This window comes from Malaclemys terrapin, chromosome 3 (genome assembly GCF_027887155.1).
Source record: "Malaclemys terrapin pileata isolate rMalTer1 chromosome 3, rMalTer1.hap1, whole genome shotgun sequence".
NCBI lineage: Eukaryota > Metazoa > Chordata > Testudines > Emydidae > Malaclemys > Malaclemys terrapin.
The window spans coordinates 166,911,376-166,934,631 of NC_071507.1; the positions used below are offsets into that span (position 1 = coordinate 166,911,376).

General features: G+C 38.4%; 1 protein-coding gene across 1 annotated transcript in view; it reads left to right on the plus strand.

Moving 5' to 3' along the window:
* Positions 1-23,256, plus strand: part of CSMD1 (CUB and Sushi multiple domains 1) — a 1,946,356-nt gene that overhangs the window by 1,887,056 nt on the left and 36,044 nt on the right. The window contains exons 58-59 of the mRNA XM_054023823.1: positions 20,141-20,317; positions 22,636-22,815. Coding sequence (XP_053879798.1) covers positions 20,141-20,317; positions 22,636-22,815 — 357 coding nt within the window. The remainder of the gene's footprint in view (positions 1-20,140; positions 20,318-22,635; positions 22,816-23,256) is intronic.

The window sequence follows — 23,256 nt, forward strand, 5'->3', positions numbered from 1 at the left end:
TAATTAGTAGAGATTCCCAATGTGGGCAGCCTAACGTGATTTAGAATTGGTCCAGGCCTCAATACCAAAGATTGCAGTTAAAACAGGCTAACCTTTCATTCAGCTCTATTAGGTCCACTTCATAATAATTTCACCTTGCAAACTGCCCGAATAGTTGTGCTCAGTGTTTTCTCATCCCATGGTATCGAAGCTTTTCAAGGGGCTCTATCCACACACACACTGGTCAGAGATCCCAGTATGGTCAAGGACCTCAATATAATCCTTCTGAAGATCATGGAACCTTCATTTAAGCCTTTCCAAGAATGTTCTTTACACCACCTCATTATGGGCACTCTTCCTAGTGGCTATCACTTCAGCCATGAGAATGAGTAGGCTTCCAAACTGTTATTGTCAAACTCTCCTATACAACTTCCCATAGGGACAAGGTGGTGCTGTAACCTCACCCAAAGTTCATTTCTAAGGTAGCCTCAGAACTTCATCTAAACTAGTCAGTCAACCTACCTGTCTTCTTCTTAACGAGTACACACACAACAGCGGGAGAAATGCAAGTTCAAAGAAGAAATAACTGTTACTCATCGTATAGTAACTGGTTCTTTGAGATGTTGTCAGTTTGGATCCCATGACATGCCTTCCATCCCTTCTTTTGGAGTTCTTGGCTGACACAGGCTTTTGGAAGAATTGCAATTGAACTGAAAGAATCGTGGCTGCTCTACCATTTATGCCGTTGTATAGGATCACAACAAGGTACAGGGCATATGCATGGCCCTGACAAACTGCAGTTCAAAAGACTCTCATCTTGTATGCATGAGCACATGTGAACCTACCATACTGACTACAACATCTTGAAGAACCACAATTATTGTAGGTCAGTAACCCTTCTATCAGATGGAGAATAAAGACTGATACTAAATAGTGGTTTCAGTAGGCAGCAGTATAAATTTCCATGTGAAGATATTTCTCCAGCAGATTTTCAAAGAAAATAAAAAAATGTAGTTTCATCAACATTAATGAAAACATAGAAATGGAAATAAAAAATAGGGATAATATATCACTAACTTGGAAATGTTTCTCTAGTACAAATTATCTTTCTCCATATGATTCAAGTGAGGCTGGAAAGATAGGTGGTTCATTGATGACTTCAGGTTAAAAACTAGAGTAAATGACTGGTCATGAACATTTTAAAACAATTTTATAAATTGTTTCATGACTAAGAAGAACCACATTTTCATTCATGTAGGGTGTGCAGTTTTGAGGCATCCAGTTGCTAATGTCAGTTAATGAACTAATGTAAGTGCCAGCTGTAAAGCTTGTTGGAAAGTTTGATGAGGATACAATGAGCCAGATTTTTTCCCTTTCCTACAACAGGTATGGGAAAGGAGAGGGAGTGGCAATACTGAAGCCTGCAGAGAGGCTACATAGAGCTATTACACCTGCTTTATGCTGGTCAAGAAACCTCTGCAAAAGGTTTAAGTTGCCAGCAGAGAGGTGTAAAAAGGCTACTTTTTAACATAGAATCTGACCCAATATTTCTAGAGTGGATGCCCTGTGAGCTCCATACTAATCATGTTTTGTAACATAACCATTTTAATTTAGATTAGTTGGTGAGATTTACAAATTCTATTCAGAATCAAAAGTAATTAAAAAGTATACAAATTGCTACTTAAAAAGGTCATCCTGGGATACAGTGAATACAAAATGTTTTTGTTTTGTTTTGTTTAAATTAATGTCAAAAACACCATATAAAAATCACAGGAAGAAGCAGCTTTCCACATGGTGCTTGTGGCAGCTGACAAATACCAGACTAGGAGCCAAACACAGAAGTTGAAAACTATGATGGGAGAACTAGTAAAAATTACTGAAATCCAGGAACATTGTCTGCCTTGGAAATAGCCTAAACAGATGCAGTAACTAAGGAACAGCTGCAGAGAGCAAAGACCAGATCAAGTGGCATATTGTGCTAGAATGCGTGCCTTGTTCCAGATTTTGTAAACTGTGTGTGTATATGTTGTCGGCCACATGCCTTATCACAGCACACAGCCAAAGTAATCCTTCCCTAGGCCATGGAGCTGTAATGGAGCAACTGCAGGCTCAGAGATGCATTAACCCCTGTGGTGGTTTTACCTCCCCATTCCATCAGGTTAATGTCTAGCACATGTAAAAGTCACAGATCCACCAACCCCTGCTACCCCAAATTCCCTTCTGGAAGATAGTAAAACCCTGTGGAACTGGGTGCATAGAGGAGGAGGAGCACCTGTGGGTTCCCGAAGACCTCTATCATCTCCTCTAATAGAATTACACTAGTTCTGCGGCTGTTAGGGTTCTACTTATTTGAGGAGCACAGAACAGGATATGCCTCTGGGTACATGATGCCACTTGTTTTTCCTTACATATTGGTGTACAACTCTGCACATTTAACAAGAGAATGAAGAGAGACCTATAAGAGGAGGAAGTAGGAAAGAAAAGAAGACACAAGGAAAATTAAAAAAAAAAATGAGGCTAGCTGCTTCACCGAAGTAGAGTGGAAAATCACATCACTGAATTCTGATGTAATTTTGGATATTATCTCCTGGGAGATGTTCGGATGCAATGGTGATAAGTTTCAACCTACACAGGTAGACACACACATAGATGGAGGAAAATGGTATTAAATACATTACTAAGATCTGTAAGAACACAAGAAAGACAAATAAAAAATAGAAAAAAACCTCAAAAATCTTGTATGTGAAATAAAGGTTCATAGGGAGTTCTAAAATCTAGTAGACACCAATAACACAACACTTAGGTACCAAAAAGACACAGATTTAATCAACACAATCTTGTGAAAATGTGAGTTTGAAAGATGTGATATTTTTATAATAATAGTCATCCTAAAATGCATTCATGGACTGCTTGATATTTATATGTTCCAGTAGCTGAAAAATGTTTATGTACAGCTTCAAGATTATATAAGTGGAGAGGAAAGTTAGTAAGGGTTTTTTGGCCTAATTCTCCTTAAACTTAAAATAGATTTATGCTTGTGTAATGCCTTAGACTTCACGAGAGATATGTTAGTGCAAGTCAAAGGCTTATGTGACCATATCATAATGAGGCAGATTTGGATGTTGTGTTGTTGAGATGTACTCTGCATAACTACAAAAAGTTAACATTGTAGGGTATCCTGCAGATTATAGTAATGTAAATCTCTCATCGAAGTCATTGACAATTTTGTATTAGTAAAAGCCTACAATATGTTAGTTCAGAGACTTTATATTTTAGGAAAACCCCACATAGTTTTGCTCTGCATATTTAAAAGTAGCTGATATAAACGGTATTTGTTGACTGATTCTTTCCTGCCACCCAAAATGCCACAGGTTCATAGATACACTCTTCAGATAAAGAAGTATGTTGTTTATTTGCTGCTTCAGTGAGTGATCAGTCCACTGAAACAGGGCACAGTATAGGGTTAAATGCAAGCGCGACACCACATTCAGGTCGTAGAATCATAGAATATCAGGGTTGGAAGGGACCTCAGGAGGTCATCCAGTCCAGCACCCTTCTCAAAGCAAGATCAATCCCCAACTAAATCATCCCAGCCAGTGCTTTGTGAAGCCGGGCCTTAAAAACCTCTAAGGAAGGAGATTCCACCACCTCCCTAGGTAACCCATTCAAGTGCTTCACCACCCTCCTACTGAAAAAGTTTTTCCTAATATCCAACCTAAACCTCCCCCACTGCAACTTGAGACCATTACTCCTTGTTCTTTCATCTGCTACCACTGAGAACAGTCTAGATCCATCCTCTTTGGAACCTCCTTTCAGGTTATTGAAAGCAGCTGTCATATCCCCTCCCCCACATCATTCTTCTCTTCTGCAGACTAAATAATCCCAGTTCCCTCAGCCTCTCCTCATAAGTCATGCTCCAGCCCCCTAATCATTTTTGTTTCCCCCCACTGGACTCTTTCCAATTTTTCCACATCCTTCTTGTAGTGTGGGGCCCAAAACTGGACACAGTACTCCAGATAAGCCCTCACCAATGCCGAATAGAGGGGAATGATCATGTCCCTCGATCTGGCAATGCTTGTACTTATACAGCCCAAAATGCCGTTAGCCTTATTAGCAACAAGGGCACACTGTTGACTCATATCTAGCTTCTCGTTGACTGGAAACCCTAAATCCTTTTCTGCAGAACTGCTGCCTAGCTACTCGGTCCTTAGTCTGTAGCAGTGCATGGTATTCTTCCATCCTAAGTGCAGACTCTACATTTGTCCTTGTTGAATCTCATCAGAGTTCTTTTGGCCCAATCCTCTAATTTGTCTAGGTCCCTCTGTATCCTATCCCTACCCTCCAGCGTATCTACCACTCCTCCCAAACTTGCTGAGGGTCCATTTAGATCATTAATGAAGATATTGAACAAAACCAGCCCTGGGACCGACCCTTGGGGCACTCTGCTTGATACCGGCTGCCAACTAGACATGGAGCCATTGACTACTACCCGTAGAGCCAGCTTTCTATCCACCTTATGGTCTATTCATCCAGCCCATACTTCTTTAACTTGCTGGCAAGAATACTGTGGGAGATCGTATCAAAAGCTTTGCTAAAGTCAAGGAATAACACGTCTACTGCTTTCCCCTCATCCACAGAGCCAGTTATCTCATCATAGAAGGCAATTAGGTTAGTCAGCATGACTTGCCATGGTGAATCCATGCTGACTGTTCCTGATCACTTTCTTCTCCTCTAAGTGCTTCAAAATTGATTCCTTGAGGACCTGCTCCATGATTTTTCTGGGGACTAAGGTGAGGCTGACTGGCCTGTAGTTCCCCGGATCCTCCTCCTTCCCTTTTTAAAAGATGGGCACAACATTAGTCTTTTTGCAATCATCCGGGACCTGCCCCGATTGCCATGAGTTTTCAAAGATAATGGCCAATGGCTCTGCAATCACAACCGCCAACTCCTTTACTGAGAGCAATCAATGGGACACAATCATTCCGGGGTACAAAATATATCGGAAGGACAGAACAGGTCGTGTGGGGAGGGGGGGGGAGGAGAGGTGAGTGGCACTATATGTGAAAGAAAATGTACAATCAAATGAAGTAAAAATCTTAAGCAAATCCGCATGTTCCATAGAATCTCTATGGATAGAAATTTCATGCTCTAATAAGAATATAACATTAGGGATCTATTATCGACCACCTGACCAGGACGGTGATAGTGATGATGAATTGCTAAGGGAAATTAGAGAGGCTATCAAAATTAAGAACTCAATAATAGTGGGGGATTTCAATTATCCCCATATTGACTGGGAACATTTCACTTCAGGACGAAATGCAGAGATAAAATTTCTCGATACTTTAAATGACTGCTTCATGGAACAGCTGGTATGGGAACCCACAAGGGGAGAGGCAACTCTAGATTTAGTCCTGAGTGGAGCGCAGGAGCTGGTCCAAGAGGTAACTATAGCAGGCCCGCTTGGAAATAGTGACCATAATACAATAGCATTCAACATCCCTGTGGTGGGAAGACCATCTCAACAGCCCAACACTGTGGCATTTAATTTCAAAAGGGGGAACTATGCAAAAATGAGGGGGTTAGCTAAACAGAAGTTAAAAGGTACAGTGACTAAAGTGAAATCCCTGCAAGCTGCATGGGCGCTTTTTAAAGACAGCATAATAGAGGCCCAACTTCAATGTATACCCCAAATTAAGAAACACAGTAAAAGAACTAAAAAAGAGCCACCATGGCTTAACTACCATGTAAAAGAAGCAGTGAGAGATAAAAAGACTTCCTTTAAAAAGTGGAAGTCAAATCCTAGTGAGGCAAATAGAAAGGAGCATAAACGCTGTCGAATTAAGTGCAAGAACGTAATAAGAAAAGCCAAAGAGGAGTTTGAAGAATGGCTAGCCAAAAACTCCAAAGGTAATAACAAAATGCTTTTCAAGTACATCAGAAGCAGGAAGCCTGCTAAACAACCAGTGGGGCCCCTTGATGATCGAGATACAAACGGAGCGCTTAAAGACGATAAAGTCATTGCGGAGAAACTAAATGGATTCTTTGCTTCAGTCTTCACGGCTGAGGATGTTAGGAAGATTCCCAAACCTGAGCTGGCTTTTGTAGGTGACAAATCTGAGGAACTGTCATGGATTGAAGTGTCACGAGAGGAGGTTTTGGAATTAATTGATAAACTTAACATTAACAAGTCAACAGGACCAGATGGCATTCACCCAAGAGTTCTGAAAGAACTCAAATGTGAAGTTGCGGAACTGTTAACTAAGGTTTGTAACCTGTCCTTTAAATCGGCTTCTGTACCCAATGACTGGAAGTTAGCTAATGTAACGCCAATATTTAAAAAGGGCTCTAGAGGTGATCCCGGCAATTACAGACTGGTAAGTCTAACGTCTGTATCAGGCAAATTAGTTGAAACAATAGTTAAGAATAAAATTGTCAGACACATAGAAAAACATAAACTGTTGAGCAATAGTCAACATGGTTTCTGTAAAGGGAAATCGTGTCTTACTAATCTATTAGAATTCTTTGAAGGGGTCAACAAACATGTGGACAAGGGGGATCCAGTGGACATAGTGTACTTAGATTTCCAGAAAGCCTTTGACAAGGTCCCTCACCAAAGGCTCTTATGTAAATTAAGCTGCCATGGGATAAAAGGGAAGATCCTTTCATGGCTTGAGAACTGGTTAAAAGACAGGGAACAAAGGGTAGGAATAAATGGTAAATTCTCAGAATGGAGAGGGGTAACTAGTGGTGTTCCCCAAGGGTCAGTCCTCGGACCGATCCTATTCAACTTATTCATAAATGATCTGGAGAAAGGGGTAAACAGTGAGGTGGCAAAGTTTGCAGATGATACTAAACTGCTAAAGATAGTTAAGTCCAAAGCAGACTGTGAAGAATTTCAAAAAGATCTCACAAAACTAAGTGATTGGGCAACAAAATGGCAAATGAAATTTAATGTGGATAAATGTAAAGTAATGCACATTGGAAAAAATAACGCCAACTATACATACAATATGATGGGGGCTAATTTAGCTACAACAAGTCAGGAAAAAGATCTTGGAGTCATCGTGGATAGTTCTCTGAAAATGTCTTTAATGTTATTCTCCCAGGGGATCCTGCCCATCAGTTCCCTGAAGGAGTCAAAGTCTGCTTTTCTGAAGTCCAGGATCTGTATTCTGCTGCTCTCCTTTCTTCCTTGTGTCAGGATCCTGATCTCAACCATCTCATGGTCACTGCCTCCCAGGTTCCCATCCACTTTTGCTTCCCCTACTAATTCTTTCCTGTTTGTGAGCAGCAGGTCAAGAAGAGCTCTGCCTCAGTTGGTTCCTCCAGCATTTGCACCAGGAAATTGTCCCCTACACTTTCCAAAAACTTCCTGGATTGTCTGTGCACTGCTGTATTGCTCTCCCAGCAGATATCAGATGATTGGAGTCCGAGGGCCTGTGATCTAGTAACTTCTGTTAGTTCCCTGAAGAAAGCCTAATCCACCTCATCCCCTCATGTGTGCTCATCTTAAAGTACTCATCTTCAGTACACTGTTACAAAAGTTATTCATTATATATTGCATAAACACTTTTTCTGCCTAGCACTAAGATTAGTTTGCTAACTCCGTTGTTTAGATGACTGGATTGCTGACCCAGTTGTTTACCTGATTGGATTGCTGGCTCAGCTTTTTACCTGGCTGCTCTGTTTCCTTGCCAGACAAGCAAGCATCTTTTCACATGTCACTTTTTAAAAGTGATGAAATGATGTGAATGCTGTTCTTAAAAGTATAAATGCATTCTATTAATATGAATAAGCATATTTCTAATTAAATGTCTCTCTGTAGTCTAATTTGATCAAGCTAGCTGTTTTTATCAATAGCTAGTAGTTTTCCCAAGAAGTTGGAAAATGCTATTTCTATAAAGCTGTGAAGAATATAACATTCACTTTCTTAAGAATTGGTATATAGAAAACAGTGAAAGAAAAAGAAAATAATTCAATGACTACTAAATGAATCACTAAGAATAGAGACTATGTCTTTGCAGAATCACAACCTAAGTATTTACAGTATTCATAAATTATACATTCTCATGAAATAACCATTTCTCATCTTTATAATGAAAATTGTTTTATTTGGACCCAGCAGAGAAGGAGATACAGAGACATAGAGGGAGCTGATAGAAACACAGCTGTCTGCTGTGGAGACTTTATTGTTCTGGCAACAGACTAACATGAAAATGAGGCTTTGCACTGGGGAGGAGGGAGTGCTCAAACATTTAAAGGGACAAGACAGCCCATTCTTTCACCCTCCTTAAAAAAAACTTTCCAAACATATATACATTATCATTTATATGACTAATATAAAGCACTATATTACTTAACTAAAAGTTGCAGGTGGACTACCACAGACTCTTAAATTGCAAGGGATTATTCTGCCCTGTCCTAGCAACTAGCTAACTGAACAATTTATAAGTTCAGGCACACAACTGGTTTTCACACTCTCTTGGGATAATGTGGTGATGATGATGTGATGGTGTCCTGAAAAATAGGAACAGTCAGTTGAAAGGAATCAACTGGATATGATATCAAATAAACTGGATCTGGTACCAAAGTTTCTTCTACAAAGTAATCAAAATTAGGAGTGGTAATAGAAGGAGGCTAGATGGGAGGAAGAGAATATTCTATTGGAACATCTCCAATCTCCGGTACTTGTTGAGACTGCAACTGATCTAAATGGCATTTCTATAAAACACTATTGGATAGTTTTACGCTGCACAAAAAAGCTCCCATACATTTTACAAGTTCTCCAGGTCCCATTTCATTCCACAACCATAGTTGCAAGTCCACACTAAGGGCACATCTTCACTACCCGCCAGATTGGTGGGTAGTGATCGATCTATTGAGGATCAATTTATCGCGTCTAGTGTAGACATGATAAAATCGATCCCCCATTGCTCTGCCGTCGACTCCGGAACTCTACCGGAGCGAGAGGCGGAAGCGGAGTCGATGGGGGAGTGGCAGCGGTCGACTGGCCACCGTCCTCACAGCCAGGTAAGTCGACCTAAAATACGCAACTTCAGCTACGCTATTCGCATAGCTGAAGTTGCGTATTTTAGGTCAACCCCCACCCCCCGTAGTGTAGACCTAGCCTAAGTATCCTACTTGAAAAAAACAATGACGAATCTGATGTCGTCGATCAATTTGCATAGCTTCAGAATTGGCTACACGTGCAGCAGCATCAGGACATAGCAGGTCCCAGCAGGTATCCAAAGGTTGGTTCAAGAGAATAGTGGCAGGTGGCTTCTGGATAGTAACATCTGGTGTGTTCCTGTAGCACAAAGAGCAAAAAAATATTCAATTTCTTTTTATGATTCAAAATAGACTTATCTCTTAAGACATGTTTAAGTGTCTGTACAAACTGTTCAGTTAAACCTTTTGTAGCAGGATGGTAAGGAGCAGAATCCATATGCTGAACCCATTTGAAACCAGGAACCTCTAAAATTCTTCAGAACAGAATTGAGGTCAATTGTCATTCATCAACTGTAGCGGTAAGCCAAACTAGCTAAATAATGTATGTCCAGTGGTCTTGGTAGCTGTCATAGAAGTCATTCTGAAAACTTCTGGCCATTTCAAATGAGCGTTGACTATGAAAAAAAATATATAACTTTCTACTGGTCCATCAAAGTCCATGTGAATACATTTTCAAGGACTTTGAGGCCATGACCAAGGGTGTAGATGAGCTGGGCCAGGATCATGCTAAATTTAATGACATGTAGTACAGTACTTCACCTTCCTCTCAATATCTCTGTTGCTCCCTGGCCACCAGACATGACTCAGGGCTATGCTCTTCATCCGTACAGTGCCAAAATGACTTTCATGAAGAGTTTCCAAAATCTGAGATTGTAGTGATTTTGGAATGATTATTCGCATTCCCCATAAGATCCAACTGTGATTCACAGATAATACATCTTGACATGAAACGAACTGTGTAAACTGTGGATTCTTACGATCAACACTGTACCTTGTAGTACCATTTCCTTCATGAGAGAAAGCCCACAATCATTAGCACATCATCCTTTTTTGATGTTTGTGCTAGTTATGGGTATTCTAACCATCAAATTGAGATAGAACGCTTCATCCAAAGTTTCTTTGGGTTGATGGGAGCTTGGACACGGAAGGTGTGACAGCATATGAGCATTGCTGTGCCAAGTCTCTTTATGGAATTGAATGGCATAGGAGTGAGCTGAAAGTAGCAATGCCTGGAAATGATGGTATTCCATGTTTTGGTACAAACAAGTGAAATTTATGAGCAATTATCTGTCAGCAAGGAAAAATGTCTAACATACAGATAGGTATGAAACTTTTGAATTCTGAAAATAATGAATGTAACTGTGACATGTTCTCTGGTGGAGCCATTTACTTAATTAACTCCAGGGCACCAATTACATAGCCAAGGTATTCAACTGAAGATTTGAAAAAACTCGAATTTCTCTCAACATACTCTCAGTTTATGGTCCCTTCGGAATCTCATCCAGGGTTTTCTGGAACAAGACAGGTGCTGAGGTAATACCAAAAGGCAACCTGTTGTAACAAAATAAGTGTGTTGCTTGTGAGATATTTGCAAGATGACGGTTCAATCTCCATTTAAAGGTATGCATTAAACAAGTCCAATGTACTGAAAGACTGTTCTGCACTAAGAGTAGCAAACAAATTTTCAATACATTTTCAATACATTACAAAGGTAGTATATACTTGTCTGCACATAAAGCTGGATTCAATGTCACTTTGAAATCACCAAAAATTCAAATAGAGCCATACTTCTTGATCAGCATTGTGATGAGGAAGTGAAACTGGTGACAAGAGTCCAATGTTCATGAAACAGTCCAAATCAGCTTCTACAAGTGGCTTCAGAGCATAAGGCACAACACTGGGCTTGCAATAGTTTGTCTGGCTGTTTGACTTAACAGCGAGCTGCACATGTTGCACATAGTTTCAAAAACTATGGAGTGTCTTTCTAGTATTCCTTGAAAAAATGGAGGTGTTTTCTTGAGCACCTTGATCTCTCTCCAATTTACCTTGAGCTTCTCAATATAAAATTTGACAAATATGGGTATATACTTTCCCTCAATTACATATAAGGTTAAAATGACTGTTTGTCAATTGAGTTGATATTTCACCTGGATTATTCCTTTTGAAACTAATTTTTCTCTGGTATAACTCTTCAAAATTGTGGCTGTTTCTTCCACAGAAACTTGTGACCAGTCTGGTGAGAGGTAGATGCACTATCAAGCTCCATTCTTGTGGGAACTCCATTGATTGAGGGTGTGACTTAGATGCCATCTCTGACATCACACAAATGTTTAAGGGGAACAAAGGTTCAAAATTACTTTCACAGAAAAGTAAAAAATGCATATTAAAATTCTTCAATCCATACACAATTTACAATGGACCATCAGCTAGCTGGTGTGATTGCAGTAAATGTTGGTCCTCTGTTTGAAGAGGCAATATTTACTTATTTGCTGCAAAATTATTTTCATATATATCTCCTACAGACCCAAACACAGCAGTTTTCCTGGAACCATAGAAACTAGCTCATATGTGAAAGATATATATTGTGCATAGCACAGAGGTAGTGATATCACCAAAAAGCAGTAGGCTGTAAGAATGTGGAAGATGAGTGGATAATGGGAATGTAGTCTAGACATTCACAAAAGATAACCCATGACAGTTGATGGTTATCAGAAAAGTACAAGATGAAATGATAGCTGCCTTAGAATGTGTATAAAATCATCTATTATGTACCACATTTAACAGTTTCTTATACAGCTTTTGTCCAGTGGTACCCATCCAGCTGTGGAATAGTGGTTTCACTCACCGACATACTTCTTATTGGAAATTCTGTATTGTAATATCATTGGGAGTCACTAGATGGCATTATTACCAGTACTTAAGAGACAAAGTGGGTAAGGTCTCTAATATCCTGGGACCAACAAGACTACAATAACACAGCAGATTATTACAAGTAGTCTTACACTTTCTGTTTTAGCTAAATCTATAGACAAATTTTGGAGAAATGCTGTTCTTTAGTTATGGTGCACTTAGTTTAGAAGCGGTTGCAGAAATATTTGTTCACTGTTTCAGTCTTTCTGGCTGGAATAATTTCTTAGGTTCAAAAATGCTACTTACAAGATACCCATAAAAACAAAACACACTACACATTTTGTAGAGTGAGCAGCAATGACTCATATATTAAAGTTGCTTAATACTTTCTATTATAAGAAAAAAAATTAAGAGCTCTAGCCATTCAATGATTTTCTGAAAACTTTGAAATTTGGAGGGGGCCCATTGGTCCTGGGGACAACTGAAGTGTGTTTTCTGGCCCCATGAAAATCAGTTCTGATTTGGCCAAAATATAAACTATTGAAAACTGCCATTCCCGTCTGTGGTTTGCATAGTTGTTTGTTTTTTGACAGGCTGATGAGAGCTGTCAATATTCTATTCTACATCACTGTATAGTGGACGAGAAATTGGATATGAGTCAGTAAGTGTGCTCTCGTTGCCAAGAAAGCCAACAGCATATTGGGCTGTATTAGTAGGAGCATTATCAACAGATTGAGGGAAGTGATTATTCCCCTCTATTCGGCACTGGTGAGGCCACACCTGGAGTATTGTGTCCAGTTTTGGTCCCCAAACTACAGAAGGATGTGGACAAATTGGAGATAGTCCAGCTGAGGGCAATGAAAATTATTAGGGGGCTGGGGCACATGCCTTACAAAGAGAGGCTGAGGGAACTGGGGTTATTTAGTCTGCAGAAGAGAAGAGTGAGGGGGGATTTGACAGCAGCCTTCAACTACCTGAAGGGGGATTCCAGAGAGGATGGAGTTCGGCTGTTCTCAGGGTGGCAGATGACAGAACAAGAAGCAATGGTCTCAAGTTGCATGGGGAAGGTCTAATTAGACAAATTAGCAGATTGGGCCAAAAGAAATCTGATGAGATTCAACAAGGACAAGTGCAGAGTCTGCACTTAGGATATAAGAATCCCATGCACTGCTACAGACTAAGGACCGAGTAGCTAGGCAGCAGTTCTGCAGAAAAGGATTTAGGGGTTACAGTCAATGAGAAGCTAGATATGAGTCAACAGTGTGCCGTTGTTGCTAAGAAGGCTAACGGCATTTTGGGCTGTATAAGTACAAGCATTGCCAGCAGATTGAGGGACATGATCATTCCCCTCTATTCAGCATTGGTGAGGCTGCATCTGGAATATGTCCAGTTTTGGGACCCACACTACAAGAAAGATGTGGAAAAATTGGAAAGAGTCCAGTGGAGGGAAACAAAAATGATTACGGGGCTGGAGCACATGACTTATGAGGAGAGGCTGAGGGAACTGGGATTATTTAGTCTGCAGAAGAGAAGAATGGGGGGTGGGGATGATAGCTGCTTTCAATTACCTGAAAGGGGGTTCCAAAGAGGATGCATCTAGACTGTTCTCAGTGGTAGCAGATGACAGAACAAGGAGTAATGGTCTCAAGTTGCAGTGGGGGAGGTTTAGGTTGGATATTAGGAAAAACTTTTTCACTAGGAGGGTGGTGAAGCACTGGAATGGGTTACCTAGGGAGATAGTGGAATCTCCATCCTTAGAGGTTTTTAAGGCCTGGCTTGACAAAGCCCTGGCTGGGATGATTTAATTGGTGTTGGTCCTGCTTTGAGCAGGGGATGGACTAGATGAACTCCTGAAGTCTCTTCCAACCCTAATATTCTCTGATTCTATGATTCTATCCTATGCACTACCCTCGTGTTGGGCGCATCATTTCTCAGAGGGCTACAACTTCCCAAATGACAAAAAAACCCACCTGATTATCATCCTACTGTTGCCTCCTCATCAAAACGTTCTTTAGACATGAGAATGTGAACTGTGCTAGCAACCAGGAGACCATTCGTTTTAGATTCACTTCTAATGACTGTTAATAATTCTGTACTCTTCACAGCCCTTATTATTGAGCAAGGTCTCATATTTCATTGTAGGATTACAGAAATTCGGACTAGAATCTAGTTATCTAATGTGGCACATCTAAATCTCATCCAAGTTGCCACACTACCTCTCAGAAAGAAACTGTTTTTGTTTTTAAAATGGGGCTAGTCAAGTGCCTTGTAAAAAACTAGCATATCTACCAAACTTGTGATCTTATAAAAAATGATCTCAAGTTCATCTGACAAGATCTATTTGCCATAAAACCATATTGATTGGCTTTAGTTATGATACTATCATTTAATTCCTTACGCAACCATTCCATAATTTTGCCCAGGATAGATGTCATGCTAATTAGCCTATAGTCTTCTCTTCTTCCACAGCTAATTAGCCTATAGTGTTCTCTTCTTCAGTGCTCCTGCTGAAGGATTTGACTAGAACTTTGTTATGCTTAGCTAACACAGGTTGGTGATCTCTTGACATCAATAGTACAGGCCCTTCCCTGACTACCAAAGTTAAACCAATCAAAGGCTATTTTCGATGTGCAAGCACAGTGCTAGTAAAAAGAAAATGTGACTAATGTTTTGGTGTTTAAAGGTATTTGCTGTATGAAGGTTTGTCTGACTTGAAAATGATAATGCACCTCTAAAATGTGATCTTGCTATTGTAATTGCCAAAATTAACAAAACTGCACATTATCACTATTGTAGATCACTTAATGTCCTCTACTGTTAACCCTACCTACTTGTGAAATCTCAAGTTTTAATTGTTTTCTATGCTTCAAAAATCATAGCTATTTTATACATGAAAAATGAATAAAAAGACTTCATTCAAGTAAAGACATTCATAAATTATCCTAAACATTGATAGTACACTGAGTTATTCTAATTATCCAATTATGTTCTAGTTTAACAAAATTCTATAATCTGTAATTATAAGGACAAATAGGCAGACCTGATCATTATTTTCAGAAAAGATCTATCTGAAGTGAACTTAATATGAGGAAAAGTAGAAAGTAAAATGAGTGTTGCATGTATAATGTTAGAATTATTCTACAATCAATTAATTAATCTCAAATTATTGTTTTGCCAGTATCATGCATCAGCAGCCATGCCATGCTTGTATAAATTGTATTAAAACATTTAGACTTTTAGTTGGTGAGTGTAAGCTTTCTTAATGGAGCTCTGTCTTGGACTTTGGCCAGTTCCTGAACATTATCTGTAATTTGTTTTTTTAGCAGTTAGACTGGAATTCCTCCAGTTTTCTAAAGGACTGACTAATCTCAAATTTAAGAAGTGTTGAATACTCTTTGGAATTCTTCCTTTGTATTGTATTCACTGCCTGAATTAATTTGGCTGGCTATAGAATTATTCTAATTCAATGCCAAAAATCCCCCAGACAGTGTTTGATAAATTGAAGGCAGCTTCTTTCATCTGTATGTGTGTGTATATACACACTGAAATATCAAAAAGCTGTTGGATAATCAGTTTGTGAGATGGACATTTTGAATTATAAAATGTATAACACTTATACTGAATACCCAAAATAAAATCTTCCTAAAATAGACTATCATAAAACAACTTAACCCATTTGGTTATGAGGTAAGAAATATGATGGTAAGAAACAACATGGAGGCTGTTTGGATATGGCCTTCTGGGTGGTGGGTGGGGTGCTTGAACTGCTTTTGGAAGGATAAAATATCCTTCTAAAAGGTATTATCTTTTCCTTCTCTAATTCCATCTGAAATGTAATTCCCTCCTTTTTCCCTCTATTTTTCTTTTTAATATTATATATTAAATAAAAAATTCTCAGTATCAAAAGATTACAAATAAAATGCCACTGCCTGAGGCCTCTATGTATTTTTAATGCAGTCAAAATTTGGCTACTTATAACAAAAGACTGAGAATATTGATTGAGAACTAGAATATATAATTCCTGCCCATTCCCTAAATCATAGCAATACACCTGCAGTTCGCAGTCAAAACTCAATTTTAAAGATAATTTCTTATTGTCAGGATAGTTTGATAAAAGATCTTTCTTTCATTGGTTAATGTATAGTATGGTTAACGGAGGGGGAATAAACAAAAAAACAACAACAAACTTAGCTCTTTGTTGCAATCAGTGGCATAGAACTTTAATTTAAAGGAAGGCATTATCACAGCCAGTGGTATTGATTTCCATTTTGCATGATAAGCAACAAAGATTAGTTTGCACACCTGGTTATGGAAGAGTGTGGCCATCATCTCAGCCCGTCTAGAGCCTCCATTAGCAAATCTCTTTTAGAGCCACCCATGGGAATGAAAGATTTTTTTCCCTGGTAAAGAAGCCCTAGAAGAGGACAGATGGCAGTACCATCACCTTGGGAACAGTTGCCAGGCTGGTGCAGGAAGCTGTAAGTTACAGCTCCTTGATCAGCTTCAGTGACTCTGTAAGTATGGAAGCATTATAGTAACTTTTCTGGTTGTCTGTTTCTTTGTTCCAATAAGAACTAAAATAAAAGTTATTCACACAGTGCCTCCTGAACTACAGATTCTCATAGATGTCAAGCCAGAAGGGACCATTGTCATCATCTAGTTTGATATTCTGTTTGATACTACAATTCATAGACTTTCCCCAGAATAATTCCTAGAGCACAAATTAAAAAAAAAAAAAAAGTCTTATCTTGATTTAAAAATGGTCAGTAAATCCACCATGACCCTTGGTAAATTATTCCAGTGTTAATTATTCTCATCATTACAAATGTACACCTTATTTCCAGTCTGAAATTTCTAGATAGAAAAGTCCATTATTAAATATTTTTCTCCAAGTTGGTGCTTATATATTGTAACCAAGTCACCCATTAACCTTTTCTTTATTAAGCTAAATAGATTGAGATCCTCTCACTCTAAGACATGTCTTCTAGTCCTTTAATCATTCTCATGACTCTTCTCTGAACCTTCTCCAATTTATCATCATCTTTCTTCAATTGTGGGCACCAGAACTGGGCAAAGTATTCCAGCAGTGGTTGTGCCAATTCCTAATACAGAAATAAAAGTAACCTCTCTACTCCTACTCAAATTTCCCCTGTTTATGCATCAAGATTTCATTAGCTCTTTTGGCCCCAGCATCACACTGAGAGCTCATGTTTTGCTGATTATCCACCACAATCCCAAATCTTTTTCAGAGTCACTGCTTCCCAGGATAGTGTCCCCCCTTCTGTAAGTATGGCCTGCGTTCTTTGTTCCTAGATGTATACATTTAGATTTAGTCATATTTAAAAACTTATCATTTGCTTGTGACTATCATACCAAGTAATCCCCATTGCTCTGTATCAGAGACCTGTCCTCATTTTTATTTACCACTCTCCCAATTATTGTGCCATCTGCAGAATTTATCAGTGAAGATTTTATGTTTTCTTTCAGGTCATTGATAAAAATATTAAATAGCATAGGGCCAAGAACCAATCCCTGTGGGACCCCACTGGAAACAGACCTGCACAGTGAAGATTCCCTATTTACAGTAGCATCTTGAGATCTCTCAGTTAGCCAATTTAAATCCATTTAATGTGTGCCATGTTAATTTTACTTTGTTCTAGTTTTTTTTTTAATAAAAATGTCACAAAGTACCAAATCCAATTATGTCAACACTATTACCATTATGAACCAAACTTGTAATCTCAGCTAAAAAAGATATCAAATTAGTTTGACAGGCTCTATTTTCCATAAACCCATGTTGATTTGCATTAATTATATTAGCTTATTTTCATTTTTTATTAACTGAGTCCTGTATCACTTGCTTCATTATTTTCCCATGGATTAATGTCAGGCTGACAAGTCTACAATTACCCAGGCCATTTACCCTTTTTAAAAATTGGCACAGCATTAACTTCCCTAGTGCTCGAAGACTTATTGAAAATCCATATTAATGGTCCAGTGAGCACTGAGACAGCTCTTTTAAAAGTCTTGGATGCAAGTTGTCTGGAATTGCTGATTTTAAAAGCGTCTAACTTTAGTAGTTTGTTTAACATCTTCCAGAGATATTAGTGGAATGGAAAGATTGTTATCCTCATCATATGATGAGATTATATCTATGTCGCTCCCCCGCCCAAATACATAACAGAAATATTTATTGAACACTTGTTGGATGATATAGCATAGTTGGATCAATTTCTTTCACCAGCTACCACTCCATTAGGTGTGGCATCTTTATTCCTTAAGGTAGAATTTAGTTGATCAGAGCTGTGAAAAAACTAGGAAAACATGGTTGAAAACATATTTACAAAATACAGTAACACCATGTTAATGCCCCCTTTGGCTCAGGTTTTGACAAGCATTCAGTCAGTCAACAGTAATGTTTGGAGGAGGAACTTTTATTTATATAAATGCGAACCAGTGTATTTGCACACATTTATGGATATTCATGACAAAAGATCAGGAATTCCCATTCTAATATATTCTGGCTTTGTATATTTGTATATATAAGTGAAGGAGCTAAGAGACCAGAAGAATGTAAGAAAGCTTTACAAGGATTGGCTTCTTCAAACTAAAATTTAAGTTCAGCATTACTTTGGACTAGAATAGTGAAGACCCTGTGCCATAGAACAACAGTCAGGAAACTCTAGAAAAAAGGAAGGAATAGGAAGTTCCTTCTTCTAACCAGTAGCTACAGGGTGGTGGAGCTTTAAAGTTTTAAGACACTGTGAACAGGCAGAGTCTCTACCCTGTTATCAAGAGATCACAGCAACTTTGAGGGCTTGTCTTAATTAGAAAATTATATCAAATTACAACACGATATTGAAGAGTCATATTAACTAACATGATGCTGACCAGCACACTGTAGTCACTGTACACAGCAAAAAATCATGTTCAACATCATTTTAGTTGGTTGTGGATTGCCTAAGACTAGCTCAAACCAGGTTGCCCATGACTCATCCCTGTCTGTGGAGTTGTGGTCACAGAGTTGTAAAACAATGTAATTTCTAATAAAGAGAATGGACGCTAAACTTGGGAATCTTAGCTCCCTAAACTTCTTCCCTGACCTTAGCTGGCTGTTGGCTGGTTAGTTGGAGGGATAACTTAGTGGTGTGAGCATTAGCCTGCTAAACCTAGGGTTGTGAGCTCTATCCTTGAGAGGTCTACTTAGGTATCTGGGGTGAAATCAGTACTTTATCCTGCTAGCAAGGGCAGGGGGCTGGATTTGATGACCTTTCAGAGTCCCTTCCAGCTCTATGAGATAGGTATATCTCTTTATTACTGGTTGTGGTTTATGTTTGTTTTGTTTTGCTTTTTCCTTCAGACATTTCCATCCCTTTTATATATGGTTGGAGTTAATTGGATCCACTTGCCAGCATGATTGAGCAGTCATTATACTGAATCTTGATATAGGATTTTTTAGCCTAAACGATTCAGGAGAAAAGGTCTGCATTTTTATATATGGTCTGAGAAGCTGCCACACCTATTACTGAGGCTGATATAATAGATGGAGCTTCCAGGAGGAGTTTGGGGACAGTATGTATGCAGGAGAACTCAGCTACTCAGCAGGGCCCTGCCCTAACTAGCAAGTTAGTCTAGCAGAAATGTTTTTCTGATCTTAGTTCTTTAAAATTGTGGTTCTGTGGAGGAATCCTGAGGAATTTGCTTTCTCTGCTCAGGGAAATTTTTGTCTTTGACCCAGGTATCTTGTACATCAAAAGGCTGGATCACAGGCCAGTCTTGAGCTGTCCATCTTCCTCATTTCTTTCCCCAGCCAAGAACAATTTTATGAACACCATATATGCTAAATTTCAGAAATGTAATTTATGTATCATATCACTTTGATCACTTCACCTGTTTTCTGTCCACTAATCCATTTCCCCAGCTACATATCCCCTGCCACAGAAATGTTTCCTTCTCCTTCTGCCAAACTGGCATCAAACACAGACATATACGAATAGAGATACAGTAGGCAAGAATTCAAGTAATTTGGATTCTCTTTCATTTTATTTTCATTTCTTGTACAATAACTTTTTGAACATGTGCTGTAAGAGAGATAAATCTGTTCACTTACATTTACGATCCGTAACTAATCAAATAAAACGATGGTGTAAGCCTGAAAGGAAAAAAAATAGATTTTGGCCCCTTCTGTATTAATTGCTCAGCTTTTAGAATAATTGTAAGCTATTAAAATGCATTGTCTTACACTTTTCATAGAAGTCATTTATAATGGATACATTGACTTTCTTATTTTTCTTGATAGCTGTATCTTGTGGAAATCCTGGCACCCCAGCCAATGGCATGGTAATATACAGTGATGGGATAATGTTCTCGAGCTCAGTCATCTATGCTTGTTGGGAAGGTTACAAGACTTCAGGGCTAACTACTCGACATTGTACAGCCAATGGGACATGGACTGGCACTGCTCCAGACTGCACAGGTAAATAACTGACTTTTTGTCACAATAGGATTAAAAGACAGTAGGATGTTATTAACTTGGTAAACCATTATCTCTTTCTCTGGAATAAGCACACTTCTCAGAGGGTAACATGCATGCACATTCATTAATAAATGTTGGACTTTTTTTCATTTTTTGTTAAGATTGCTTCCAAAAAGTAGCTCTACAAGGTAGAACAGTAGAAAACTCTTAGTATCTAAGATATGCTTTAGTCAAACACAGTATTCGTCTCAATACAGGGTAAGTAGGTAAAATTTAATGGCCTGTGATATACAGAAAATCCCCTCTGGCCTTAAACTCTATGAATATATGAACCTTTCTATAGCTCTATTATGTTATAGAAGTTAGAAAATGTTCCATGTAGCTTAAATACAGAAAACTGCTTTCATTCCAGTACCTGCTAATTTAAATATTACTCCTCACAATAGCAAAAATGCATATTGTTTAGATAGCTTGGCTTATTTCATGTTTGATTATTTCAGTATTATATTGTGAAACATCGCCATTTTTTATCTCCTTATGTTGCTTATTCAAGATTTTCTATAAATTTAGGAACATGTAGTTGGAGTAAAAATTGCTCTGAAAAATTAGCCTTTATATTCTAGTTTTATTTCTACAACTTGTGCTGGACATAGTTCAGATTTGGGATTTACAGTGTTTGTGGGGATCACAAGAGGGAAGAGTTAGCTACAAAATTCTTCAGAAGAAAGTAACAGATAGAGGCAGTGAAATATCCTATATGACACTAGTGAAAATTGCTTTGGGTTAACATTTTTATCTATTAGTCAAGTCACAGGAAAATTTCAGAATGAATTCATTTGACTATCCAAAACAGATTATATTTGATTAAATCCTAAGAGAACTTTAAACCACAAGTACTGTATTTACTATAAATCTTAAAGCAACACTAGTGAAATAATTTTTAAGAACAATTGTCAAGGGAATACTGGCCCAGATCTTTATTTCACAGGGTTTGTATCTAAAGAAATATTGTTTTTTCCTGATCATTTATAAAGACGTGCTGGAAAATTACTTCTAGAGAACTATTGTGAAGTAAATTGAAACAGCAGATTTATGGACATCTTTCTTTGAGAGAGAGCCTGCAAAACAGTCAGGATGGAGTGAACAGTAGAGTGAAAACAATTAAAATCAATTATGTTTGTATATATTGTACACTTTAACATAAATGTTGTATACTGTTAATAGAAATATACAATACATAGAAATATATATTAAATATTAAATTGATTGGTACAAATTTTGATGTGTGCTGAATACTTGTAACTCCCACTGTCTTTGAGGTCAATTTTGCAAGGTGCTGAGCATACTCTGTGAGGTGTTGAGTTCTTTTCATGCCCAATGAAGTCAATTACAGTGAAAAGCATTCAGCAGCTTGTGTATTCTGATCCGTCAGTGGGAACTGCAGGGGCTGATTAGGTGTCCAGAAGTTTTCTGGATTTGTTCCATAGTGTTTTGGGCCTTTAATAGTGTTCTGCAGCATAATATGGAGAACCAAGAATCACAGAAAGCCTTAGGGACAGAAAGTAGAGCTAAATTCTGCCTTCACCTCCATCCTCTGCAGCTCCACTGATTTCAGTGTGCTTATACATGTGAAAGTCCTGGCAGAATTTCAGCACTGCAGGAGTTTTCAAAAGAGCCTAAATGGGACCTGTGTTCCTAAGTCACTTAAGCTCTTTTGAAAATCTGATCCCTTTTTGATGGTCAGACTGATAAGGAGACAGGAGTTCTGTGAATCTCAAAGAGGAGAATATAATGTGTGGCACAAAACAGCAACAACTTTAAGGCCTTGATTCAATTCCTGTTGAAGATAATCAAAATTCTCATTGATATAAATGGGAGAAGGTCCAGGCTCTTAACTTATTAATACAAACTTTTACGGAACCCCATGAAGACTTCCTTCTAGGCCTACTTGCTCACAGTCATATGTGTTTTTTTCCACTAAACAATAGAAACAAGGTCCAGATTCTGACCTCAGTTATACTGTTGTAAATGCAGAGCAACTCTATTGACTCAAATGGAGTTTCATTACATTACATTTACATAAGTTTTGCTGAGTGAAGAATTTGTCCCAGGATATTTAGTACGTCTTAAAATAAAATAAAAATGTTTGTTTACCTTTTAATGTTTTCAGATAAAATAGCTGGATCATAGTCGCTTTGCTGCTTGTGTATGCTAATAAAGTGACATTGTGTGTATAAGCAAATGTGTCCATGTGTACTTAGGTTTTTTTAAAGTTTTATATATATAGTTGTTGAAGTAAGATTCTCTTTCTTCACTAGTAATCATCTGTGGAGATCCAGGTGGAATAGCAAATGGTATGCAGTTTGGAACTGATTTTATCTTTAATAAGACAGTAAGTTATCAGTGCAGCCCAGGGTATTTGATGGAGCCTGTCAGTTCATCCACTATACGTTGTATGAAAGACAGCACTTGGAACCAGAGTAAACCAGTCTGCAAAGGTATGTTTTGTAATTTAAGTAGTTTATGGCTGTTCTGATATTGTATATAATATTAATATTTTTAATTATTAATTATAAAGGGGAACAATTTGCACAACCACTTTTAAGATAGATAAGATGCAAACCATTAATATACTGCTGAGACAGTCAGATAAGAGATTTTAATGATGTAGTTATTTATGCCCTATATAAAAGGATTCTCCCAGAACAGGTACTGTGGAAGACAGCTGAAAGGCTGCCTTCTGAGGACCTTATTGCAAACACTGGTGTAAGGGGCATGACAAGGACATGGCTGGAGGTGGGAGAGGTATGTCAGGGATCATAGCATGCAGTACTGTGCAGATTCTGGGTCACCACTGCAGTCCATAGGACAGCCTGGGGAGGCTGCCATAACTTAGGCTCCCAGGCCTGTTTAAGTTATGTCAGGAACATCTCCAGCCC